This window comes from Pseudochaenichthys georgianus, chromosome 9, assembly GCF_902827115.2.
Source record: "Pseudochaenichthys georgianus chromosome 9, fPseGeo1.2, whole genome shotgun sequence".
NCBI classification, from domain to species: Eukaryota; Metazoa; Chordata; class Actinopteri; order Perciformes; family Channichthyidae; genus Pseudochaenichthys; species Pseudochaenichthys georgianus.
In genome coordinates, this window is record NC_047511.1 from 21,687,962 (window position 1) to 21,714,567 (window position 26,606).

Sequence of the window (26,606 nt, forward strand, 5' to 3'; positions counted from 1 at the left end):
CTCCTCTCATAGCCAGCTCTTTTAAGTGAACGAGGGAGCCGGCTCTCGCCCGCGAACGAGCCGTTTTTTTTGCGGAGGGATCTAGATCGGCATGAAGGCACATTATGCAATCTGCAATGTGCACATTATCCCTTGGTGAGCCGAGCCAAATGATCCGGCTCCGGCACTTGACTGATGTTATATCGCTTTGCATTCTGGGTTAACAGACTGAAAAGCGATAGGTCGCTTTTTCTGTCAATCAAGTAAACTCCTGAATTAAGTGGCAGGGAGGACAAGGGAGGAGGGATCAAAACCTGTTTTGTCTATTTTAACGGAGCTTGATTTTTTTTTTATTTTAATGAATGACTCGCGGTCGACCAGCATTGCCCGACGTACTGGGCACCTCTGCTCTAGAGTCTAATGACCCAGCCCAATACTGCTTAGCTTCCAAAATCAGCTAAACTCAGGCTTTGACGCAAGGCGTAAATGAATGTCTACTAATCTGACCAGCCTTTTATTTATTTTTCTATTTCATTTTTGTATTTGTATTTGTATTCTATTATTTTCTAGTTTATTTATTGTTATTATTCACCCACCATGCCAAGTGGTCGAGTAACTCCACTAAATGCCATAGACTGTATACAACCAAAGACTCCGTAGTAGTATAACACAGTATATCCCGTTTTTCCTGTGTAATTTTAATGCAGCAGAAAAACGCCCTCTCCCCTGTGAAAAACAGTTAAGTGGAAGCCTATTGGTCAGTGCATGTGTCAATCAAACGCCTGGTTCGCTCTATTCCAGTAATCCCAACCTTCTCTGGATCCATAGGGATTGGTCCAAATACACAGCACGGGGCAGGTTTTATTGAAGAAACTGGATTATTTAAACCGATACATATTACAACACCGAAAGTAATAGCGTTCTACATAAAAGGTAATTTTGATGTTATTTCTAAATGTATAACAGTTTACTGGTACTGTAGATATCGTTGTTTTAACGAACATTAGTGGCCTCTTCTGCGTGTGGGTTGTGTTGTAATGTGTGCGGTGCTGGCGGCTAAATGGGTTCAAAATTACATTTAACTCAATTTATACACTGTGGCCCCTGGTAAAATGTTGTTATGAAATGATTGCTAACTAAATGTCTCAGTGTAATCACCGTCTGTTCGTTGTTTATGGTAGTACTTGCATGAGAAAGGTACCCATGTTGCTGCCCAGTTGCTAATGCTAATATTGTGCTGTGATGATGCAGTTCGGGATATATACTTTTTCGGGAGGAGCACAATCCAATCCCAAAATAGCTCATACACTTGAACACTTACTGTTTAAAAAGTTTAAAGTGCTTAAAGCATGCACCTAACTATAATATGTGTTTGTGTTTGGGACCCTAAAGGTTGGATATGACAGTACAGTAATGTGCAGTTCTCATCATGGTAGTTTTGTTCACAGATTAAAGCAAATCATAATATCTAACCATTTTCGTATTGATAACAATCCAATTTGTAATAGTATGGATCATAGGCTATTTGTTCTCTCTGTTGGTTTTTAAATGATAAGAACCATGAAACATACAATTATGAAGAAATATAGTGTGTTTCTCAAATATGGTCTACATGCTGCTCAGAAGAAGAGTTCTCACTGTGAAACTTGTAGGGAAAGTTATATCACTATATGTAATAAACTCAGTAAATGGCTGCATATAGAATTTAGAGTACATACTAATGTGTGTAATAATGCTGTTGTCCAATATCACGGGGGATTTTAAAATCAGGTGCTGAGTTTTCCTACCGCCATCGCAGTGTTACTCAATACAAGAAACACTGAACATTAGTCACCATAACAAATGATGATAATAAGGCACCTCCTAGTACCTGGCTGGAGAAAAGCCGCCCTGTTCGAGTGTTTCCTTTATTACCAGTAACTTTGTATTGTCTCTACTTAAAATATCAAAATAGTCTGTATACTTCTCTCAGGGTTGGACTGGCATACCTCTAGTGTGTGTCTTTCATTTCCTAAAGATAATTATCAAGAAATATATAAAAGCAATTAGTGTGTTTCTCAAGATACTTTTTTACTCCCTTCCTGTTGCTTCAGAGATTTACATTTACATTCATCAGAGTTTACAGGGAAACGGAAGGAAGGAAACAGTGTTTGGTTGACATCCAAAAGCTACACACACAGGACTGAATGTTCTCCACTGAGGTCAGAGCACAGCCATTTCACACACAGACACTCATCTGTTAAATCACTCTGGGTTTCACTTATTCTCTCACTTGCATCCGGCTTCCTCTGGTCCCATTTGGAGGTCAAACATAATTTGCACCAACTTTAGCTCATGTTTCAAAATGTCCCCACACTTATATAATACACTACAGCGTGGCTCAGTGAAGGCCCAGAACAGACACAGAGGTTCTTCCTGACTCCATTTCAGCCACCTCCCCACACAATTGAGAAAAAGAAAGTAGTAGCATTTTGTTTTTCTTCATGCGTCACACAGCTTCTCACTCAAAGCAAACAAAGATCATTTTTCACATGCCTGAACATTTTCTTACTTGCAAAACACATAATCATTGATAATACAGAAAACGAGGGGCGGTGTCCTGACTGAGTTTTTTACTGACATTTTGATGTCAGCTACTGTGGAGACAAATAAGGCAACTTTCAGTGAAATAATGTGGGTTTCCAAGAAATGATTGCCTCACTGTTTGATCACTCCTGCGCTGTATATTTTGGGTGTGAGTATACTTGGACATTTTCCATGGCTGCTTTGCCCTGCAAAAACAGAACAGTGGCAAAGTCCAGTGTGGAGAAGGGCCATTTTCTCAGGGTGAATCTGTTCTTTCCTATAAAAGGAGTACTGCAGGCAAAGAGATTGTGGTTTTGTTTGTTTTTAAGTATCAGAAACATCCTTGTGGTTTTCGTAGATTGCGGCCATGTTTATAAGGGCTGCTAGGACAAGTGCCAGAGCCCAGCAGAGAGGTATTGATTTATGTGCATTTGTAGCTATCAGTTTTCTTGGTAAGATTTCCCAGAATCTGTTGCTGTTTTACCACTTACCATCAGTGCAAGTTTTTTTCCAGGTGTTAGATGGTGGAAGGATATACATAGATACTTTTTCTGAAGGATCTGTGACCCTTTAAACATATAACTGCTCTTTTTCAAGCGCTGACCTTTGTGGTTCAGGCACAGAAGAGTACTGTGTGTAGTACACAGACTACACACAGCTGTATTTATGTTGAGCTATGCCTCTGAATTTCATCTGAAATACTTAAAAAAACTCCTGCCAAGAGTAGAAAACTCAAGAGTGATTGTGTTTAGTTTCTTTTTTGGCTGCAGAAGTAGTTGCTGCATTTGTGCGGCTCTACTTTATTCACGTCGTAAAACATTAGCAGCACCACGCCTCTACCCGATACATTTCTGTAAAAAATGCAAATTGGAACCAGTTATTATGTATTTAAAAAGAAAACTGAATGGACGGGACTTGAAAGTTCCTCCATGTAGGTTCATGTCTACGTAGGAGCTCAGCCCTCTTTTTTGATAACCGTATGTGAAACCACTTTAGTAGCCAGAATGAAAAAGAAAACACATCTCTTACTCCTGCTGCTGCAAAATCATCTTAAGGAACGCAAATGCAATCTCGTACCACATGAATTATTGTCAAGAAATTGTTGGTGTATTTTTAGTATCCTCTTTTTCTATCATTGCATTTATCAATTTATTTGCATCGGTCACCAGGATCTAGATAAAAATGACCAAATGACTGATTTGGAATAAAACGTGGAGATGTTGAATAAGCAGGCTCAAACAGTCTTGCTTCTTTCTCATAATGTTAGTTATCTCATCCCTGGAAGTGTTTGTGTAACCTCCTGCAGTAGAAGTATTTAGCACCTGCAGCAGCTTGTTTCTCTCACTGCACCAAGAAAGGAAAACAACAGTATTTCATTCACCATGATTTCGAAAAAGAATTGGAAGAATGGAAGAAAGTAGGTTGTGTTTTATTCTAACATCATTATTTGACACTACTTTTAGAAGGAATAAATAGCTGTTGGCATAGATGTCTTTCTTCTTTTTTTTTATCAATGTCAGATGCACTATATGACTTGCACTCTAGGGCTGTCCCGAATACCATTTTTCGGGCTCCGGATATTCGGTAGTAATCGTAAGTAAGTAAGTAATGCGGAGAGATATGTATTTTTTTTTAATACATTTTTTTTTCACATTTTTTTTTTTCACATTTTTTTTTTTTCCCAAAAGGTTTCATAACACGCTCCGAATCCGAGACACCTGACAACACGCTGTTAAGCAGAAGCGCAGAAAGAGCATACTATTACGATGTATATGTATTTATTGTCTCAGTACTCGCAAACATTAAAACTAAATGTGTCCTCTGCATTTAACCCAGCGCAGCACCCGGGGACCAAATCTGGTTCCACATTCCGTCTATAACATTTTACAACCTGAACAGTCAAACAAAGATACAAAACACATATTTCAGCTGCCAGCTTCATGTTGCTGGCATTGTCGTGGACAACGGCTACTCGCTTATAATTCGGAATGGCAAAGGCGTCCGCCACTTCTCCAAGCTGTTCTGCAATGTTTAGAGTTTCCACTCCCGAGTTATGAAATGACAGGTGACAGCCATATACGCCTCCAAACGCACCGAGGTCCAAATGTCCGTTGTAAAACTTACGGCAGTTGAGTTTTCAATCTGAGTTACAATTTGGTCTCGGTGATCGCTACTTCAGAGACATGGCATCTAAAATACTGGAGCGTTTGGGGACAGTGTAGCCGGGCTCCATCTTCTTCATTAATTTTCTGAAGCCTTCGCCTTCGACTATGTAAATGGTTCTCATATCCATAGCGATGAAATCTACTATGGCATCTGTTATCTCTATCTTTCTTTTCTCCGTTATCGGTTTTTGGAACTGTAGGGTCTGCTGTATTGTTGAGGATGTTGATGGCTGGGATGCGTGGGGATGCACCTATGGACACAATTTATTATTAGGCTGAGCTACTCAACTGTATGCCAATAATTGCCTTAGCCCCAGATGTTCCCACATTACTCCTATTATTTTCACTATTCTGATAAAAAATTTAAAAACTAATATAAAAAAACAATTCGGTTGCTTGCTTGCAACTATTTTCCATGCAAAGTAAGTGCACGTTTTTATCATGTTTAACGTTACTGTTTAAACGGCGGATAAAGCAGCTTCATCATGGCAACTTCACAACATCTAAGCTAAGCTAGGCTACTACTTACAGCATCCAGGTGACTTTTCAGAGTTGTTGTGCCACCGTGGTAGGCCAGTTTCTTATCACATATTTGGCACACTGCCTTCTTTTTACCGTCGTCCAATTTAAAATGGTCCCACACAGCTGAAGTATTCGGCATTTTATGGGTGAAGCGAGGTGAAGCGTGCCGTTTGCGTTCGTGACTGAACAGTGAACGCGATGTCAGGAGCACAGGCTGAGATTGTATATATTTCCGCATTTTAACAGTGCAATTCAAAAGTATAAATATAGTATAAGAATATGGCAATTCGCCTTTATTGATAGCATACATTTAGAAAAATATATTAATTTTTTTGAAAAAATATTTAATTTTTTTTAAAATATTTTTTTGTTTTAAAAAAAATAAAAAAACGAATATCCGAATAATGAAATTGAAACCCGAATAGTTGGCCAACGAACGAATATTCGAATAGTCGAATATTCGGGTACAGCCCTATTGCACACTACTTCGTGGTAGTTTTTCCTTTAAAACAAAAAGAAGATGCGGGATAAGGTTAGGGTTATACCATTTTGTTTAGTTATTCAAAATGCGCATTGCTTGTATGTTTTTATTTGGTGGTCAGCTCATGTTGTTGCAGTAATGGGCTTGGCAGTGCTTTAGGATTTCTTTTTTATTAAGCTATCACACAGTTTGAGGCCTGTCCCAGCCTGTCTCAAGAGAAACCAGACCAACTGAACGGCAGCTTCTGGGTGACAGTTACACACACAATGACTGAGAATTACATACACCTCCCTGCAGGTTCAACAAGGCCAAGGCTCATAACAAAATGATTGCAACATCTCCTCCAATGCTTAAATTAGACGGGTTGATCCTGTCTTTCTATTTGAAGAGAGAGAACATTAATCACACGCATTGCAGGCTGGGCATTGACCTTGCATTCCCAAACTAGTTGGTTCTGCAGATAACTTCTTTTTTTTGGTTTTCCAACTGTGTGGTCATATGAAATGCATTGTATCTTTTTGTAGTCCCTTTTGTATCCTCAAAAAGGGAAAACACTTTAACCAGTGGATTTCTGCTTGAAAACAATTAAGTATGGGGATGGCAGTTGACAGATAGCTACAGCCTGTCAACAGATTGTGGCAGTGCACCTATCTAGGAAGGTGGAAGGAGGCGGGACCAAGGTAGGAATCAATACATGAGGAGCTTCTATTGAAAATAAACCTTGTTATGCGGGTGGATGAATATTTCCCTGGAAAATAGTTGTAATGACTTCATGAGCAGCTTATGTCATGTACAGGCAGGAACATACAGGAAGAAAGCACACGGATACACCCGGGAGCAGAGATGTGGATCATTCCAATTTACACGATAAATAGTTCATAGCATCACAATAATAAATAATCAAGTTAAAAAGCCTTTCAACAATTTAAAAGTTTGAGTGCAGAGGGGATGAATGATTTTGAAGAGCAATTTGTCTTAAGAGCAGATAGAGCATATCTACGCCCTGATGGCAACAGATGAAATTAATGACCTGGAGAGGCCAGCATGCTCTCTGCTTTCCGCAGAATCTGTTGGTTGCAAAAGGAGTTTAAGTTTCACTCCGATGACCTAAGAGCAGGTTTTAACAATGTTGTTCAGGCTGTTCCTGTCTTTCAGTGTAAGGCTATGGAACCAGCAGATAAAAGAAAAACAAATAAGGCTCTTAATGAATGCTCGGTAAAAACGACAAAGAATGAAAGGCCTGACGGAGATAAAGTTCAGTTTTCGAAGAAGGTGCATTCTCTGTTGACCCCGCTTCACAATACACTCAGTATTCACATCAAATTTGAGGTGGTCATCGAAAATGGTGCCCAAGTATTTATATGATGTGGCAATTTCAACCTTGTCATTGTGTATGATGCACTCCTTAGGAACATGCTTGTGACGTCTAAAGTCAATTATCAATTCCTGGGTTTTAGAGACATTTAAATCCAGAAAACTGTCATCATCACACCAGGAAATAAAGTCAGTAAGAGCACACTCGTGGCCTGATTCTGAACCGCTAAGGACAGACAAGAGGGCGGCATCATCAGAGAATTTAACCAAGTAGCTGTTGTCTTGCATGCTTGTTCCTCTTCAAAATAGCAGCCTTCAATAGTTGTGTGTGTGGGTCTGTTATGCATGTGGAATAAATAAAGCTCCCGTGTACTTGCATGTAGCTGGTGATAGTTTAACTTGTAGAGTTGGTTGGGTGTATTCTCTATTCCTGTAGAACATTTTCCCACACTCTAAGGTTCTCCAGCACTGTGTACTTTGACTGAAATACCACATAAATGTTACTGAAAGTGGAATGTGCTGGAATGTAAGTATGTTATTTATATATTACCTCTAAAATACAGAGGCATTTCCTTGTGATTACAATGTGGGATCACATAAGGGAACATAACAACTAGATGGTATCATTGTTAGTAGATAAACAGCGATAAAAGCCTTGTCTTTGGTCCTGTTGGTCATCGTATGACAGCCTTGCTCAGTGTAGGCCGAGAGCAAACAGAGGTTTTTCCTGACTCCGGTTCAGCTGCCATCCCACACAATTAAGGAAGGGAAAATAGTAGCTCAGATTTTAAATTGTATTTTCTAAATGTCGTTGTGATCGTAAGATACTTTAAGGTTTGTCGTTGTGTATTCTGTTCAGATGGATAAATATAAAGAACTTAGAATATATCAAATACTGCAGGAGGTTAAATACATTTGGAAAACAATGTATATAAGATGGTTTTCATCACAATTTCACAATACGACAAGCTTGTGGTGGTGATCTGGAGTAATTATGGCTGTGTGTCTCCAATCCAGTTTTTATTTTTGTCCTTGGTTTGGCTCCAGCTGGGATAAGATTCCACTTTATACTCTAGGACAGGGGTGTCCAACCTTTTTTGAACCGAGAGCTACTTTTAAAGTTGCCAGTCTGCTGAGATCTACCAGTCCAAATAGAGAGGCGTAGCCATTACTGACAGCCTACTGCCAGGTAAATACACACTACTTGTATAAAACTGACCTTCGTACGATTAATACTTCATAAAATACTGCAGATCCTTTATCTCACCTCTTTCTAATCTACACACATACAAGTATTTAACTGAAGTTACACAACAGTGTTGTTGATACAGAGATGGAGTTTATCCACACGTCACACTACAGTGGGTAATGTTTTCAAGAAACATTGAACAGTGCTGCCGCATATGACACAGGAAAAAAGAAAAAACTCTGAACCCTTTCTTTGCCATTATATAAAAATAGTGTTGCTACAAAAGTATAAATTAGGCTTAATAATAAGACAACTCAGATCTGAAGCTACTCAGGAATCTGCTGCCAAAGTGCAATAAAAGAGACAACATTAATAGAATCAAACCCTTTTTTGTAGCATTTTAGTTGATTATAAAAAGAAATGCCTTTTTAAAATAGGATGCAAGCAACACTAGTTTCTTAACCTGAATTGATAATAGACTATAATCAATTTAAGTTTGCATTCTTATACCATTTTGTACAATAATTATAATGAATAAGTTCAAACAAACTAAAACTTACAGCTGATTAATAACGGTATCTAACCTGTTGAAATGCTTCTGTTATTTTTATTACGCATCGGCAGCCTCCAGGAATGCTTCTTTCACAACTTCGCCGTCTTTGAAAGACTTCATGTGTTTCGCAAGAACGTGACTGACACGATAAGATGCTATGGTAGCAGCCTTGCTCTTGTTGTTGGGCCTGGTGAAAATGGACTGCTGTGCATTTAGCTGTCCTTTCAGGCCCCTCCCCTTTTGGGAGCGTAGGGCAGAATTAGGAGGGAATTCCGTCTCGTAGCGTTTGTGCACTGTTTTGAAATGCCGCTCCTAAATTACCCTTCTTCGATAAAGCCACGCTCGCATTGCAGATGAGACAGATGGACTTTGAATTGGAATAGATACAAAAATAATCATCCTCCCACTCCGAGTGAAATGATATATTTTGGGCTTTTTTGCTTCTGCCATAATTGCGGTCTTGTGTGTGTGCGGACTGTCACTCCTGCTGACGGTTGACACGGTTGACACGGACAACCTCAGCGAAATAGTGCCCACTGCCCACCAGCCACGCCCCGACACATGGGGTCACGCCGGCCAATCACAAAGCTTTGATGCGTTCAAGTGCATTATTCTAGCACAGGAAGATTATGTTATATAGGACATTAACGATAACACAGAATATTGTTGTTCTATTTTTAGACACATCGACTGGTTGGGCACCTCTGCTCTAGGATATATTTGAGACTATACTGAAGTTTGACTTAAAGTCCAATGATGACGTTCCCAAAAAAGGTCATTACAATTAATAATAATGAATCAGTAATTCCAATTCGCTAACACAATGTAGTTTTTACGCATAGGGGAAAAAGTGTGCTAGCTACCACACATACCTTCTCATTTAAAGCAAACACAGATCATTTTTCACATGTTATTCAGCTACTCTGGGGTAGTGTTGTCACGATACCAACATTTTGGTTTCGATACCGATACCAAGTTAAGAATTGCGATTTCGATTCTTTTTCGATACTTTTCTTGATCAATAAAATTGTAGTTAAAAGTATTTTCTTACAACATGGTCTCTTCTTTATACTTGAGTTTATGTGATTTCTTTGATAGTTAACTTTATATTTTATTAACATGTAATAGTACATTCATATAAATAATTATTGACAAAATGTACATTGCAGATGTTAGCCACATTGGTAAGTTAACTAAAAAGATAGCCATATTAGACAGTTATCATTGCCATTAATTGCCTCGTCAAACGACGAAAACGTTCGTTTGTCACAAAATAAATGACACTTGTTTGACTTAGATTTGAGGGCATGGGCTTGAGCATGATGTAATTATGTTATCTATCACATTCGCTAACCTGTCTGCCTTTAAATTCTTTAAACAGCTCTGGATGCCGGTCGGCGAGGTGCTTAGCCAAGTCTGATGTGTTGGCTCCCTTGGTTTGCAGGGATCTAAAACATGTCTCACAGACAGGCCTCGTGGTGTCCGTAGGCTTGCCCTCACTGTCAGAGATATGCTAAAATACTTCCAAATTTCGCTTCTGGCGTCTTTTTTGTCAACAAGCCGAGGCGCAGCGGCAGTTGCACTCCCACTTGCAGCCACTTGCTCCCTGTTTTCTCACATGCTCTGGTAGCTAGCGCGTGCACGAGATAGTGGAGGGACTTGGAGCGTGCTTGAGAGGGGAGGGACTGGAGGCACGGCTGCAGTGCAGGGAGTGGAAGCAGAGCGCTGAACACGGCTCTTATTAAATCGGCGCTTTCTCACCAGAGTACTTTTCCCGGTCGTTCTTAAAGTACCGATACTAATGAAACGGAGGAATCGTAACGTTTTTAACGGCAGGGTATAGCGGTACCTTTCAAGTATCGGTACACCGTGCAACACTACTCTGGGGACAAGTAAGGCATTTTTTTTCTCTGGTCCCCTCCCCAATCTGATCAATGACGACATGAGTCTCATGTCATAATTTCAGCGCTGGTTGTCTTGGTGGTGCCCAGCAAACAATGTGGGCTTCGTAAATAATTGGACAGCCTTCTGGGGAAAACCTGGTCTGGTTAAGAGAGACGGCATTCATCCTACTTTGGAAGGGGCAGATTTCATTTCGGCAAACATTTCAGGGCTTTGTGGACTTAATCCATGACAAAGTGGAGTTGAGACCAGGAGGAGGAGTCACAGTCTTACACGCTTCTCTGCGCTCTCTCCAATAAAATACCCAATATTAACGGTGTGTGTGTCTGCCCAAGGACAATTTAAAGTAAAACCTAATAGGTGTCATACATAATAACCTAATACAAGTAAATGTAACAACTACTACAGTGCAACAAAACAGATCTCTAGCATCTAAAGCAGGGGTCTTCAACTAAAATTCAACGAGGTCCAGTTAGAGAAAATCTCCCCATGCAAAGGTCCGGAACATCAAAATGTCTAAGTTGCTTCATGAATTAGTGTGATATATATTGAAGTGACCTGTAGCTTTATCAACGTCTGCATGTAATCAACAACTGACTGCCAATCAAATAAAGAAAGTACAATTCAAAAACAACAATATTTATTGTCAATTAACATTACTTAAATACTGTGGATATGTGTAATGTTTAAATATTGAAGTTAAATGCATCAATGTGGTGCACTTTGAGAGCAACATTAAGAGATCTATGGATACATCTCTCAACACCCATATGAAACAGAACAGAGCATATTTTCCTTTTTGGATATTTTACAAATCACTCCCCTTTTAAACTCTATTCTTGTTATTTTTAACAACTTTTTTGTTGCTGTCATATAGTATTTTATACCTGTTTTTCATTTAGTCTCATTAATAACTATAATGATCATATCAAGGTGTGCCTTAACCTCACTGAGCTGAGGTTATTTGAGCCTCTCAGGAGATAGCTCTCTTCCACCTGGTTGTAGAAAAGCTCTTTAAATTCGTTAGCATAGCTAGCTAACCAGATGCTAATAACAACAGATCGCCACTGTGCTTACAACTAAAGACACAGCCACGCAAACACTGCGGCATGTGTACGGCTCCTTACGGGTATTGCAATATTTTAAGGGCTGGAGCGGCGTTCCGGTGCTCAGCACTCCTTTCAGACGAGTCATATACCACGTGAAGACAGGTTACGCTCGTGTTGTGTTCATGAACCTGTCCTTGGCCAGGAAAAACAGGTACTCGCTTGTTTAATTATTTTTGCGGTCTAGATTTCTTCTTTTTTGAAGTGAGAAGTTGTCCGTCTATCGGACTGACTCCCTCCCCCCCACCCCGAAAACGAAAACTCTTCGGTTCTCCACGAATTACACAAGTCACCCAAATCAGCGTTAAAAAAGCGGGAGGCGCCGAAAAATCCCCTATTAATGTATTGATTATAGCTCCGGGTCCGTATAGGTCGGCGTCTGGGTCCGGATCCGGACCGCGGTCCGCCTGTTGCCGACCCCTGATCTAAAGCAATATTGGTAAATTATTTAATATCAGATTATAATATTGATATATGCTGTCTCACTGAAACTTGGTTGAGACATGAATATGTCAGCATAAATGAGGCCACTCCACTCAGCCATATATTGCCGAGGAGGTGGAGTTGCAGCAATCTTTGACTCAAGTTTACTTATCAATACTAAACCAAAATTAAATTATACCTCAAATAACAAATAGACTTGTTTTTAGTCTTACGCATCCGACCTGGAAAACTTTGCAGCCAATCTTATTTGTTACAGTGTACCGTGCACCAGGTCCTTATTCAGAATTCTTATCAGAATTCTCTGAGTTTGTATCAACTTTGGTTCTTAAAACAGATAAAGTAATTATCGTAGGTGACTTTAATATTCATGTTGACGACGATAAAAATAGTCCTGAGTCCTGGATCCTTAGTCCTGAGTCCTAGATCCTGTGGCCTGGATCCTCTATCCTGAGTTCTGGATCTGAGTCCTGGACTTCGAGTTGTGGCTGAACCTGTCTCTGCGGTCCTGCCTGACTCTCACCATACTACTTCCCTGATGGCTCCCACAGGATTGCTGACATCCTCGTGGATTCATCTTCTTATTACAGACACATGCATTTCCAAACATTTTGTCTACCTACGCTGTAAAATGTATTAACTCTTCGATTTACACACGGCATCTATTGCACGTCTGTCCGTCCTGGGAGAGGGATCCCTCCTCTGTTGCTCTCCCTGAGGTTTCTCCCATTGTTCCCTTTAAACTGTGGGTTTTTCTCTGGAAGTGATTCCTTGTAGGATGTGAGGGTCTAAGGACAGAGGGTGTCGTATTGTCATACTGATATTTGTGAAGTCTACGGAGACAAATGTAACATTTGTGATATTGGGCTATATAAACAAACGATTGATTGATTGATTGATTGATGACTGAGCAAATGTGGGTTTCCAAGAAATTATTGCAGAGGTTGATCCGTCCTGCACAGTATATTTTGTGTGCGAGTATACTTGGACATTTTCCTCGGGATAACCCAAAATGGCTGCTTTGCCCTGCTGATTAGTCAAACAGAATAGTGGCAAAGTCCAGTGTGAGAGAGGCAGTGTGCTTTGGGTGAGATTATGTTTCTCAGTATCCTTGTTGTCATTGTAGTTTCTGTCTACATTTATAAGGAGTGTCAGAGCCCAGCAGAGAAATATTGATTTGTGTGCATTTGTAGCTATCCGTTTCTTGGTTAGATTTCCCAGAATCATAACAATATTTGATGTTTTTGCAGATAACCTCTTTTTAGTATGGAAATCTGAAACACATTCTATCTTGTTTTAGTCCCTTTGTATCCTCAATATAAGTTAACTGTTGCAGTATAACAATATGATAATACTTTAACACACTAAAAACTACACAACCAGAACCAGTGACGAGCATACTCACCTAACCTCTGAACCTTTCAAATAAAAACGACTTTGTGCCTGCAGTCTGAATATACACGGGGCATTTGGTTTGCATTTAAAAAAAACAGTTCACAGGTTTCCTCTTCTCAGCACCACCTTCACAGTATTAAACACCACTTGACTTGACTGTCTTCAGGAAACCAGTATTATTTAGACAAAATAGGTTTCCAAATGAGGGACGTTCTCATTTTGATTTGGTTGAAAGTGAATGTTGAATATGTTGTTTTACCAGATCTGTATTATTTATTCATTGTACATTTGACCTTGTTATCTCTCTCTTCTGCTGTCTGCTCCCCCAGACCCACCTTGCCTCTCAGGATGTGTAGCATGGTGTTGCTGTAGTGGACCTCAGGATCAGCAGACAGTGACTCCGCTCGTTGGACACCATGCCTCACTTAAGTGTCAATCCCAGCTCAAAGCCTAACTGTAGCACGGTATGGCTCATCTCTGTCCTCCTAGGCCTATTGGCTGTGCACACTAATGCCAATGATGGTAAGAAGCAAACTCCACTCTGATTCTTATACATTAATCATCTACTAAGCTCAATGCACACAAAGTGAAAAGTCTTGAATATTGATGAAAGATTGCAGGTCCATATGGAAAGCTGTCCTCTTTGGTTCTATCTGGCTGATACTAAGAAACATTTTGCAGCTATTAACTTAATTTGATTGAATTTACTCATTGAAATCACTTAATCATGGTCTTTTTTCCAGTCCTTACTGTACCACAGCAGGTGAGCCTGTCAACCAACATGGACTCACAACAACTATCCATATCATGGCTGGCAGGAGCAGCCACGACCTTTGACCTCATGATCCTAAGAACTGAACTCAATGAAAGTGTCTTCTACGTAAGAGCATTTCTTTTTTAGTTATCATCTTCTCTTATTGTACATTTATGCTACAAGTTGGCTACATCCTTATGCAAAAATAGGCATTAGGGATGTCCTGATCACCTTTTTTTGCTCCTGATCCGATTCCAATCATTTGATTTTGACAATCTGCCGATACCGATTTTTCCCGATCCGATCTTTATGCAATGCATTAAGAAAAAAAGCTGAACGTAGCCTCTCGTTAGCTTACTGCTACTATTAGACACTGCGCCCTGCCCACGCTGTTGCCAGATTTAAGAGAAATAAGCAACCAGGTCTATGAAAACAAGCCCAAAAGAAGCAACACATACATGATGTTGTGTAATTTTAAACCAAAACTAAGGCCTCAGGATGACTTTAAGACGTGAACATGGTCATTTTTGTTTTGTAACATTAAATAAAATAATAAAAATATTTTAGAAAAAGAAAAAAAAATTCCCGATCCCCGATATTTTTCTCCTGATTCCGATCTTTTGAAAAATACGTGATCGGCTCCGATCCCCGATCACGTGATCGGATCGCGACATCTCTAATAGGCATAGCCCGACCTACAATTTACATCTGACGCATTTGATGACAACTAAATATATTTTTGCCTTGGCAATACACTTTGCAATCATAGCTTATTTGATATAATCATTGAGTGCAATAATACAAGTGTATTTTCCTGTTTGATCGATGAGTGTCATCTAGCGCAGTGGTTCCCAACCTGGGGGGCTTTTTTTTTTTTTTCTTTTACATATAATTGTAAAGCAATACATGATTGTCACTAAAAGCCTTGTCTCTACATCACAATAACAAATACAAAATAATTGATTAATTAATTTGAATAACAATTCAAGTTGGTAGCTATTAAAGGCATAAAAAGACAGAAATGTATAATTCTTTCTTTAATAGAAATGTTTCTTCTGCCCGTAAAGTGTCCAAACCGGGCTTTTCTGCATAAGCGCATTTTTAAAACATAGTCATTGTCCATGCCGGGTTCAGTTGGATTATTTGTCACAGTTGCTCCGATCAGATCGGTCTCCTCCATTTTGTAGATTAATTACGACTTTTGAATCCACATAAACACATCGGCAAAATCCGGCTTACTTTGAGCATGTGTTTTAAACAGTTTAATCCCTTTGTGAATTGTTTCCACTTCCATTGTTTTCCGTCCTTTAATTTCTTCATACAGCGGGAATCCAAATGAATGAATCCTGAGTCCAATAACCATCAAAGTCACTCCAATAGTGCTCCTTAATTACGCTTTCATCCTCCTTTAACAAAATACTTCACATTCATCCAGTTTGTGACAGTAGTTGTAGCATTTTTGAGACTTTTAAACTTTAATTAACCCCCCCCCCCCCCCCCCCCCACACCCACACCCACACACACAGGGGGGGGGGGGCGCAACTTCCAACAGGAGTTATTTGAGGGGGCTCTTGGGAAAAAAGGTTGGGAACCAATGATCTAGCGTATTCATGTTCTTTCCCTCACTGGGTTTTCTGTGTGTTATCTGTAGGAGACGGTGTCTGTGATGGTGAGTCAGCTGAGCGGTCGGCATGAGTGGAACTGGACCTCAGTTGAACCGCTGCAGTGTACCTCACTGTCCATCAAAGTCCGCTCAAGAGAAGGACAGTCAACAAGTGAATGGAGCAACACTGAGATACTACAAGGTCAGAGGGGCCACAACTCACATAAACATAAATGCTGCTTTGCTTGACCTTCAATTTCTAGGGGGCTATTTCTGATTAATGTTTTTCTCTGAAAGCTTCTACAAAAAAATTGCTTTCCCTAATTATTAAAGATCACTATTTATATCTCTAGCTACCCTTTTGTCTGTCATTTGAACATTGTAAACACTACGTTCTTTTCTTTCTCCTTATTTAGGTAGTGACCTCCCCAGTGAAGAGGAATGGCAGATGTTCCCCCTCGACAGAGTCGTACCCGTGGGGGCCAATACCACCTTCTGTTGTATTGTGAAAGAGGGGGAGCAGTTTGGTACCATCAACTACGGCAATACAGTCATGAACACAACCCGACTGAGTAGGCGAAGTTACGCCACTACAGTGGTTAATCAGGGTCTGTCCCGCACATCGGGAACCAACGTCATCTGTTACAATAGCTTCAAAGAACTTAAAATTGGAGCGGTGGTGTTTGTTGGATGTAAGATAATAAAGAACTGAACTGTTAATCTTATTTTGTTATGTTTACATAGTCTTTATCATTATATGTACTGTATATTATTAAACAAAGAAGTTACTTACTAATTATTCTCCTCTTCCTCAGATCCTCCACTGCTCAGTGATTTTGTGTGTGAGACTCATGACCTAACCTCGGCTGTGTGCTTGTGGAACGAAAGAAACACAAATTTGAACACGAAGACACGAGGAACACGCCACACGCTGAACAATAGGTAACACAGTCACTCGTATATGCAAAACATTACCTTTAAAAACTGCTGAACCTCATCTGGGCTCACACATGTACCCGGCAAAATGGCTTTAACCCAACATTAAACCTTATGATACTGTAGGGCTCAGGTTGGGTAGCAGAACATCATCATTCTGTCATTCACAACAAGCTAATAGTTATTTTGTGAAAGCACCCAAAGCCTATTTAATTAAACAATAGTATATGTAGCTGACTAAGATATTAAAATGCTTTTAATTCAATGGAAATTGGAAAGTCATAAAGGTTCGGGATAGCAGTGGCAATGATGGATGTTTACCTGAGTCAGATTCTCAGCGATTTATGGACAAGACCGACTGGTACAACGCCATTTTCTGAGAAATTACCCATGCATTATTTATAGTTGTTATGACTGCCTTTCCGGGGAAAAAAAACGTTAACCAACAGAAAGATAATAAGAAGAAAAAAAAGGCACTTAGTCAAAGTAACCACTTGCTGCTTCTGTGTATCCATTAAAACATGTTGGTGTATATAGTGTGGGCTCTCTGCCAGGCCTTTTACAGGAATAGTCTGAAGGCTGGCTTGAAGATAAGTTACATTATGAATGTGTTCAGGCCTTTGTCTGTAGGTCAGATTGACTGTCTAAAGTGATTATATTTGATGTCATTAGGTTGCTTTGATATTTGTGTTCTTAGAGATCCCCGTTTATTTTACATCTATTATATTTTCTCTGTAGGACATTTACTTTGAGCCGGTCAGAGAACCCGAAGAAAGAGTGTCGTGTGGACCACTGGGAGGGTAACTGGACCCTGGTGGCTGTGAATCCTCTCGGCCAGTACAGCCTCACTGACTCCGCTGAGCTTAGTCACAGAGGTAGGTGTATCACGCTAACCTTATCAAAATCAACGGACAGTCTTTTTTTCAAAGTAAAGGTAATGTACACATAAAAAGCACAGCCCCACACCCCTCAGTTCACTGATTGTTTTCCCTCCTCAGTGACTCCAGTAGCACCAGAGAACCTGACCTCTGTTGCCCATGCCATGAATGCCACTGTGCTGTGGCAGTGGAAGTACGACGGCTACAGTTCCCTGGCTCTTGTCTGCCAGGTGGAGCTCACCTCCCAAGGGTACAAAACAAATGTGAGTTGTTTGCTTATTTGTGTGTATGTTGAAGATAAGGACCATTTGTCAATTTGCGTGTGTTTTTTTTCTCCTCTGCCTGTCTTAATGTACAGAACAATCTTTCTCTTCCTTTTTTTGGTCCATCTTAATTGGTTTGTGTATATTTAATGTCAGTCACACATACCTCATTCACACCAACGCAACTCCGGTTCAAGCTCCGTGCTAGAGCTTTTCAGGTTCAGAACCGGTTCTTCGGTTTAGCGGAGGCTCATTTCACACCGCCCAGAGTCCGACTGGTGCTGCGTCATTGCGTCATCGTTTTCGTCATGACGTAACCGTTTGCGTGCCTGCTTCATAAAGCCAGACCGCGTGGAAACCCCTCACAGCTGAAACCGACAACAACAACAACAATGGCCGATTGTGCTCCAGCTTCCTCTGTACCTCTTCGGAAGACCAGATTCCCAGTAGGTAGCTGGTCTCTTCTGTGGACCACTGCTGCTTGTTAAGTTTCTCCATCGTGGTGTACAAGCTGGATAAAACGCGGGCTTCTTGTTGTTGTTCAGGAGTTGATCTGTCTCTGCCCCCGCCTCGACGTAAGCGTGACGTATGTGGTGCTTTTGCTCTGGCCGTACAATTTTTTTGGAGCTTGAAACGAACCGGATTCCGGAGCTAAGAGGCTGCTCCGCTGCGGTGTGAACAGGAAAACCCGGTGCTTTTCAAGCTCCAGCTCCGAACCGGCCCTGAAACACCGTTGGTGTGAATGAGGTATTAGATAACTTCCATTGTTCACCTACATCACCTAACATTCTTTACATAATGGCCTTCCATTACTTTTTACAAATGCGAGCTTGTGTAAGCATACTCTCTCCGTTTGTGTGACCTTTAATAAACCACATAATAATGCTGTCTAATGTGTGTGTGTGTGTGTGTGTGTGTGTGTGCAGCATACCTTCTCTGGTGTGGATCTGCGGGCGGTAGTCCTACCCGACCTGTATCCTTACGAGGACTACAGTGTTCAAGTCCGCTGCGGTGCCCAGCAGAATTTCTGGAAGTGGGGGAGCTGGAGCGAAACAATGTCCTTCAAAAGCAGCAGCATCGGTAAAAGTTTTATCTTTTGTAAAGTGTCTTTAGTTCATAAGAGATTTCAGTTTTTTCTATTAAATCATTTCTTTCTATTAAAGGGTTAGAAACAGTGAAACTGCACATATTGTCAGAGCCCAAAGTGATTTCTCTCAGATTGCTTGTTTGATCTCCAACAGTCCAAAATACCAAATTGATTTAAACAGCTATTTCGTTTTCAGACACTCATTACAATATTCTGGGCGTTACCAGGATGTATTGAGCCGTTTATGTGTAATGGTTTGTAACAAATAATTTTGGTTGCTACATGCTGACTCATCTAAAATGATAACAAATACTCTGAGGAACAGCTTTTTATATAATCAAAAGATTTTCCTTTTATGCGCTGTGTTTATAGTAGAAGTGTTTTTGCGATTACGAAGCAGAGATCATTTTTATTCAGTTGTATTTTTTGTGTTCTTTCAGTTCCAGAAGCTCCTGATATGTGGGTGTGGATGAACAAAGACTACACCGGGCAGGTCATTTGGAAGGTATTTCTTCCTTTTTGTGTCTTGCTTTTTGTTACGTCCCCACTAAGGGGACCTGGAGACAATAACACACAAACCAATAAAAATGAGGGAGTCAGCGTAAAGGTTGACAAAAGGTGTATTCCTTGTAAACCTAACTGAACAGAAATAGTCTTTGTGTGAGGAGGAGACAAAGGAGATTGTGCCAAACAAAAGAAATAAGCATAACAAATCCAGGCCTATCTCTACATCTATCTGTTGAAACCAAAACTCAGACAAAAACCCTCACTAACTAAACTACTCAGAACTGGATAAAACAGAATACAGGGGTTGCAACAATCCACTAACCTAGTGTATCTTAACATTAGTTATCTACGTGATGAGAAATGTACAGGGTACCCCAGACTTACCTAACTCCCCCACCTCTCAACACACACACATTTACAAAGGTCAGAACAAACAACGTAGAATGACTTTCTTAACAAGGCAGTCAATTGCAGGCTCCTCAATCAGCAACAGGCCCAGGGTGAGAGAGAGCGAGAAGACTTCCTGGGTGCCTCCTTTATGGTCGGCCCTGGCTGCTGATAGGCCAGCTGAGGGTGAGAGGATCCAATCAGCCATCAGACTCATGTGCACAGGCAGATACCGATCAGCTGCTGATTAGCTGTGCAGAAGACAGGGAGAAGAGAGAAACACAGGAGGGAAGGAAAACCACACAAGTACAGCCTGCCTGGCACGTAACACTATTGAACTAGTTTAGACTTTAATCATGGATTTACAAATGATAATTTGCTATTTTTACTGCAGTAAACACAGACACATAAGTGCATTGTTCTATTTCAATGTGTATATACCTCGTCTCTGTCTAGCGTCCTTCCTTCTTTTACTCTCTTTCTCTATTTTGACATGAATAAACTTTACATGAAGTGAATAAATATATATCATGCATGCCTGAAATTTAAAAGGGGATTTAAAATGTCTCTGTCTTCTCTCCTCCCATCCTTCTCTTTGCTTGATTTCTTCTAGCCTCTGACTCGAAGACAGAGTCGTGGTCTGATGACAGGATATGAAGTTACTCTCTGGAGCCCGGGGGAAAGTTTACAGCACACAGACATCTTACCACCGGATACCTTTGCTGTACCAGTCAACCTGACACTGATGGCTACCGCCAGCAGTGACAACATGGTTATGGCAACTGTAACAGCAAAGAACACTGAAGGGGTTTCTCTACCTGCAAGTGTACTTATACATCTACGTTTGACAGGTATGTGGAAATGTGTTAACTATGTAAGAAGCAAGGCAGAAGGCAAAAGTGATTAGTTTAATTATTCTTAGAGGTTAAGTAAGTTATTATGACATACATATTGAGTTAAGTGTTTAGGTACTGAGAGCATCTGTGTAATTAGTTTTGGTTCCACTGTCTGGAAACACTTGTCTGTATTTTCTGTCTTTCTAGACGCTGATCCCCGTGCTGTGTCCCAGGCAGTTTATACAGACAGCGGCTTCTCTCTGTTCTGGCAGAGCGATGTCAACACCACCTGTGCTTATGTGGTAGAATGGCATAATGCTTCCTGCAAGTGGAACTGCCCTGTGGACTGGATCAAGGTTGCTCCTGGAAACACTAATGTCTCCATTGAGTCAGGTATGCATGGCTTGATGTCTCCTTTAAAAAGATATTCACTTTCAAAGTCTTTAAAAATGTGTTTTCAAAACATGAATGTACAGCACAGGCAGAAAAAACTCCACCATCATTGTCACCCCTTGTCATTCCTTACTTTGGACAGTTTTTAGTGATTTAAAAAATAAAACATCTTTCTTTGCCATCAGCCAACTTCCAGCCGGGTGTGAGGTACAACTTCTCCCTGTACAGCAGCTCCTCTGAGGCCCCAGAGCTACTGCAGCGCTGGCAGGGATACATGCAGGAGCTTGGTAAGGATAGCACTGCATGTGAAGTAACCTATACTTCCAGGAAGCAATTGCTTCATAAATCGTACTTTTACATTGTAATTGCTGAGTCTTTGTTCTAATTTCCTTTGTTTTGCCTCTCACCCATCCCCTGTTTTCATTTCCCCTTTCACAGTCCCTTCCAGTCCTGTCCTGTCTCTGTTAACCACCCAGGAGGACTCTGATATTCTCCTGACCTGGGGACACATCCCGCTGGTCAGCAGAAGAGGCTTCCTTCTGGGATACAACATATACATTAGCAGTGGCTCACAGCTCAGACTTCTAGGTAAATGTATACAAATGCATTAATTACATGCATTAAAAACAATCATCAAAATATGAATGTCCATTCTGTATCCTGTTAAACTTACACAATTTCCTTCTAATTTCTCCCTCCATTTTCCTTCTTCTTTTATTTCTATCCAATGCCACTTTCTTGCGTTCACATGTGCTTTACACAGCCAACCTGTCAGACCCAGGAAGCAGGAGCTACACAGTCAAAGGTATTTCTGAAGGCTCCTATAAATTTACTGTCAAGGCCTACACCTCAGCAGGAGAGGACACGGGTGCCACTGCCTCCATAATGCTGGAGCCATTCAGTAAGTTCACGTATAGTTATATTTTAATAACTTTAACTGGTAATTTACATTTGTGTTTATTCCACAACTATTACAAAAGTTGCATGTACAAACAGATTTTGTACAAATAAATATTAACAAGTGAGATTAACACTGAGTTATATTCCAAAGTAGGAAGAATGTAATCTTGCTTTAGTTCTAATATCTCAAATAACTCTACTGTCTTGTCCTGACAGCTGATTGGCTGATTCTGGAAATCTTGGCTTCCTTGGGAGTCACAGCCTTATTCCTGGTTATTGTCACCTTTTTATGCTACAAGAAACGGAAATGGTGAGAATGTTAAGCTATATCCTGTGTCTCTTTCATGTGTGATTTATAAATATTGTTGCAAATATCCAGCAGCAATAACCTTCAGAACTGTTTTGAAAATTCTCTATGAGGAGGTACTATTTTAATTTGTAATAATGTAATGAAAATGTTTTTTAAAGTGAAAATATTTGCTTGTCACCAGGGTGAAAAAGGCCTTCTATCCAGACATACCTGAGCCCAAGCTGCCTGGTGATTGGTCCAGGTCACAGGTACATTATCAGTCTAACTCATCTGACCCTTACCACTAAAATAATTATATATATATATAACTATTGACCTTTTTGTATGTTCCAGTTTTCTCCTGTGTAACTAATGAAGTGTTTAAAATAATGATTATTGTCTCACAGGCACCGTTGGATGTGAAGCCTCCTCACCACAGTTTGGTCCATATGGTAGAAAGGCCTGAGTGGGATTCTAGTAAAGAAGCGCTCGTCGTCATTCCTGAAGAAGATGAGGATGAAGATGGTCAGGGGATAGGAGACGAGCTAGTTGACACAGATGAGCCAACGTCATTACGCTACTACAACCAAGTAGTAGATGAGCGGCCCATAAGACCACGTTACCCAGACTCCTCTGATTCTTCCGCCTCCTCTTTAGATTCAGCACGCACCGATGTGACATACACGGGGATCCATACATCAGGGTCTTCTTTTGTCTTCCAGCTAGATCCTCAGGGCTCTTCTGAGGGCCACCAACCCCAGGCTGACCCATCCTTCTGTGCAGGAGGAGGGGGAGGTTACCGGCCCCAGATGCAATCTAGAGTCCCTAGTGATGACACGGGCCAAGCGTCACCCAATCCTTTTCCAGAGCCCCAGGCTGCTAGTGGCTACAAACCCCAGAGCTCCTGGCAAATGGACTCCCCGGTGGACGATGGGGAAGGTCGCAGCCATGCATCCTCTCTTGGTTCCCCCACCTCAATTGCTTCCACTCTGTTCCTCCTCCCTGATGGAGAGGATCATACAGAGGAGAAACAGCCCTCATCATCAGCAGCAACATGGTTGACCAACTTGCTGTCATCCACAAAACCATAAATCATCTCTCTCTCAATACTAGCCGCCAGGCCAGGGGGTTACATAACACGTTTGGATGCAGTGCTTTTACCAGTGTCATTTACAAAACAAGCCTAATCCATATGGTCTACATCAGTCTACATGTCCCCTCTGATGTAGTACTACATTACAGTTGCACTTAAACAGCAAGTTTATAATGCCATTCAAGTGGTTTATTCCAAAGATACAGAAAAGTGTATATAGTTAATTTTATGTCATGCAAATATCATTGATACAAATCTGTATATTTATATATCAGAACATTTATATTCTAGCAAACCGCTTAAAAGAATATTTCTTTATGATTCTTTTAAACCATATTTATAGCACCCCCTGGCAACCTGGTGGTGCTAACGTCCCCTCAATGCCTTTCCAGTGACTCCCTCTGAAGGCCAGTTAGCAATGGCATATCCTGTTACAATTGAGTACATCCAGTTTATCTTCCGTTTCAGATGTTTTTATTTGACTGTAATATGAACTTCACTACACTAGAGAAGAACCATTAAAATATGAATGTTTTAAACCAAATGACACCACAAAAAAGGTAAAGGATATTTGTTGGACAACACTACAAAAGAACAGTTTCTATAGAAAGTATCCATGTCTTCTGCTCGTCCGCCATTGGGATAATCTCGCCTGTTTTGTGAGAGTTAATTAGCTCCTGAAAGAAAAAGAGGCATTAAGCTGTAAATAAAAGTGATACCATTTTAAATGCATGTTAAGATGGCACTCTGCTGGATCAATAACAAGGTGGTTCCTATCCTCATAGATGTGATCTATTTTTTACAAATTACTGTCTGAACAGTGGGATGTTGAAAGATGAACTTTTAAATAAGAAAAGTTAATATTTTACACAGATACACAAGTGGTGCTGTCAGTAATGGTCTGGAATTGTAAGGGTGATGAGTCCTGTGGATATATACACTGATATAAGCTAGAACATTAATACAAACAGATTAATTTACTAACACACTGATATGTTACTTTCTTTTTGCAGTATTTCTTTTGTTGAACATGTATTTATTTTAGAGTAAGGTCAGTATCCTTTTTTATGTAGCTATGTGATTTGCTTTATCCTCAAGTTGATAATTGGTATTAGACAGATTATGTTAATTAACTTGGATGGTTATTTGCAGTGTTTTAATTGCCTTGATAAATATAATGCTTCCAGTCTTGTGCATCAACTTAATTTTCACACAATGCCTTGCTCCTAAATGTTATGTATAAGGAAAAAAAAAGTTTTACAATAAAAGCTTTATTTTATTGGACAACCAAAATCTTCTGACACCGTGCGTAACATCTACAAAGTAGTCCCTTTTAATCAACTTCAGTAAGCGCTGATTTTTTAAAAACTTTGGTTACAATAAAATTACCACATTGTTGTGAGTGAAAGCTTGTTTATTTTTTGGAAGATTTAAGTCTACAAAACATGTTTGTTTTCAAATGTAAAATGTTTTTATTCCCTTTATTTATCTCAACGCCTCTTGGAAAAAGGAATCTTGAAATGCTTCTATACAAAAATGTGTTGAAATGGCCTTATGAATATTCTTAAATTGAAAGCAATTCGTCATCTCCATTATGGGTCAAACAGCCCTAGGATTCCCAAAAGTATGATTTTTCAAATAATATTTTATATTCTAATCCAGCGGTAAACAGGATGTTTATTTTACAATATCTCTCAGGCCCATGTGGCAGCCCTTGGTTACTGTTTCTTAGTGCCTCCAGCCAACAAGCTTTAAGTAAAACTACTGTGATATGAATGAGGACTTTGACTATAGTATGGATGGCTTCACTGATGATGAATTAATGACAGGCAGCGCAGGCAGTCCTCTTTGACTACTGAGAAAAACGTCTCCTTGTACTTTGTCTTGTAACACTGATGTTAATTTTAACTGGGGAAAATGGTTACAAATAAAAGATAAAAGCTACAGCTTTCACTATCATATTGAATAAGGGGTAAAACAACCCGTTTGAGATCAGTGAACTTCAAGGCAGTGCTAAAGTGTGTTTTAAGTATTTAAACATGACTGCTTTCTCAAACAAACTCTGCTTTGCAGACTAACCTATGAATGCTATGTGTTACATGCTTTTGGGTTGATTTGTATTAACAAAAATGGCACCTTTTTATTTTTTTCTCTAAATCTTTGTTTTTACACAACTAATTGTACATATTTGTTAATTTCTTTCATTTATTTTCTCTTACGAAAATCAAATTGATATTACCTATTCTACAAAAAGCAGAGTTAATGTTGACTTACCAGCTCTCTTGTGAGAAGAAGAGCAAATGTTTGTTTTGGCGACACCAGATATGTAAAGTCCTCTGATATATAAAAGCATCACACTTGTCTGTATATTTGTTGTGTACTTATATACATAGAAGCTTTTGGTCGATACAATCATGTAAACTGATGTAGAATTGTGATCCTGGCTGCTTATAAAATGTATTCTACTACCTTATCACAGCAGTATCACTTGCCAGACAAATTGTAATTATTGGTAACACTATGCAGACTCTTACATGCTGACATGCACATTTCCGTTTAGTCCGCTACCTGTTTTCTATGGTCCGCCTACATTTTTTATTTGAACCGATGCTTACACTGTGGAAAGTTACACTTCTGTTCGGTTTACAGCAGGGTAAACTTGCTGCCTAACAAGTATTCATCTCTGGTCTTGGATGTTTTTTGTGAAATTATGCATGTTGTATAAACTATTACTACAAAAAAGTGGCTGGTAAATCCTTTAAACACCATGTTTATGTTACCTTATAGCTTAAAACAAATTGCATTGACTTATGTTGTGCACAACAACATGACTAAAAATAGGTGTTCCTGAAAAAGGTTTTCATTTCATTTGAATTGTCATGATATTTTGCAGAACATTTAACTATGGATAAAAAACAATGTGCTTCTGAGTTAATAAATACATGTTAACACGTATAACACAAATCGAAATGCTGCTTGTTTAAATGCAATAAAGTCATTTGTCTGGCAACTTGTCAGTTTGTCAATATGTTTTATTTTCCACTTCTATACAGATATTAAAAGTCTGT

At 39.8% G+C, this 26,606-nt stretch overlaps 1 protein-coding gene across 2 annotated transcripts; it reads left to right on the plus strand.

Moving 5' to 3' along the window:
* Positions 1 to 700: 700 nt before the first annotated feature.
* On the plus strand, positions 701 to 26,552 carry lifra (LIF receptor subunit alpha a). Of its 2 annotated transcripts, XM_034091382.2 has the most exons (19): positions 701 to 717; positions 808 to 912; positions 13,942 to 14,134; positions 14,356 to 14,492; positions 16,018 to 16,171; positions 16,386 to 16,541; positions 16,785 to 16,911; positions 17,644 to 17,780; positions 17,904 to 18,046; positions 18,973 to 19,126; positions 19,574 to 19,638; positions 20,641 to 20,878; positions 21,071 to 21,256; positions 21,442 to 21,543; positions 21,695 to 21,844; positions 22,020 to 22,157; positions 22,373 to 22,466; positions 22,648 to 22,714; positions 22,853 to 26,552. In XM_034091382.2, the coding sequence occupies exons 3-19, from the start codon at positions 14,029 to 14,031 to the stop codon at positions 23,534 to 23,536; spliced, it is 2,838 nt and encodes a 945-aa protein (XP_033947273.1). In that variant the 5' UTR covers positions 701 to 717; positions 808 to 912; positions 13,942 to 14,028; the 3' UTR covers positions 23,537 to 26,552. The 2 variants fall into 2 exon arrangements, with proteins under 2 accessions (XP_033947273.1, XP_033947272.1); XM_034091381.1 differs by lacking the exon at positions 701 to 717 and having other exon boundaries at positions 16,386 to 16,661.
* Positions 26,553 to 26,606: the final 54 nt, after the last annotated feature.

Coding starts and splice junctions, on each gene's coding strand:
- lifra (XM_034091381.1), top strand. CDS start 14,029: ATGCCTCACTTAAGTGTCAATCCCAGCTCAAAGCCTAACTGTAGCACG. Junction 16,172..16,385: donor CAACACTGAGATACTACAAG/GTCAGAGGGGCC, acceptor CTCCTTATTTAG/GTAGTGACCTCCCCAGTGAA. Junction 22,715..22,852: donor GTGATTGGTCCAGGTCACAG/GTACATTATCAG, acceptor ATTGTCTCACAG/GCACCGTTGGATGTGAAGCC.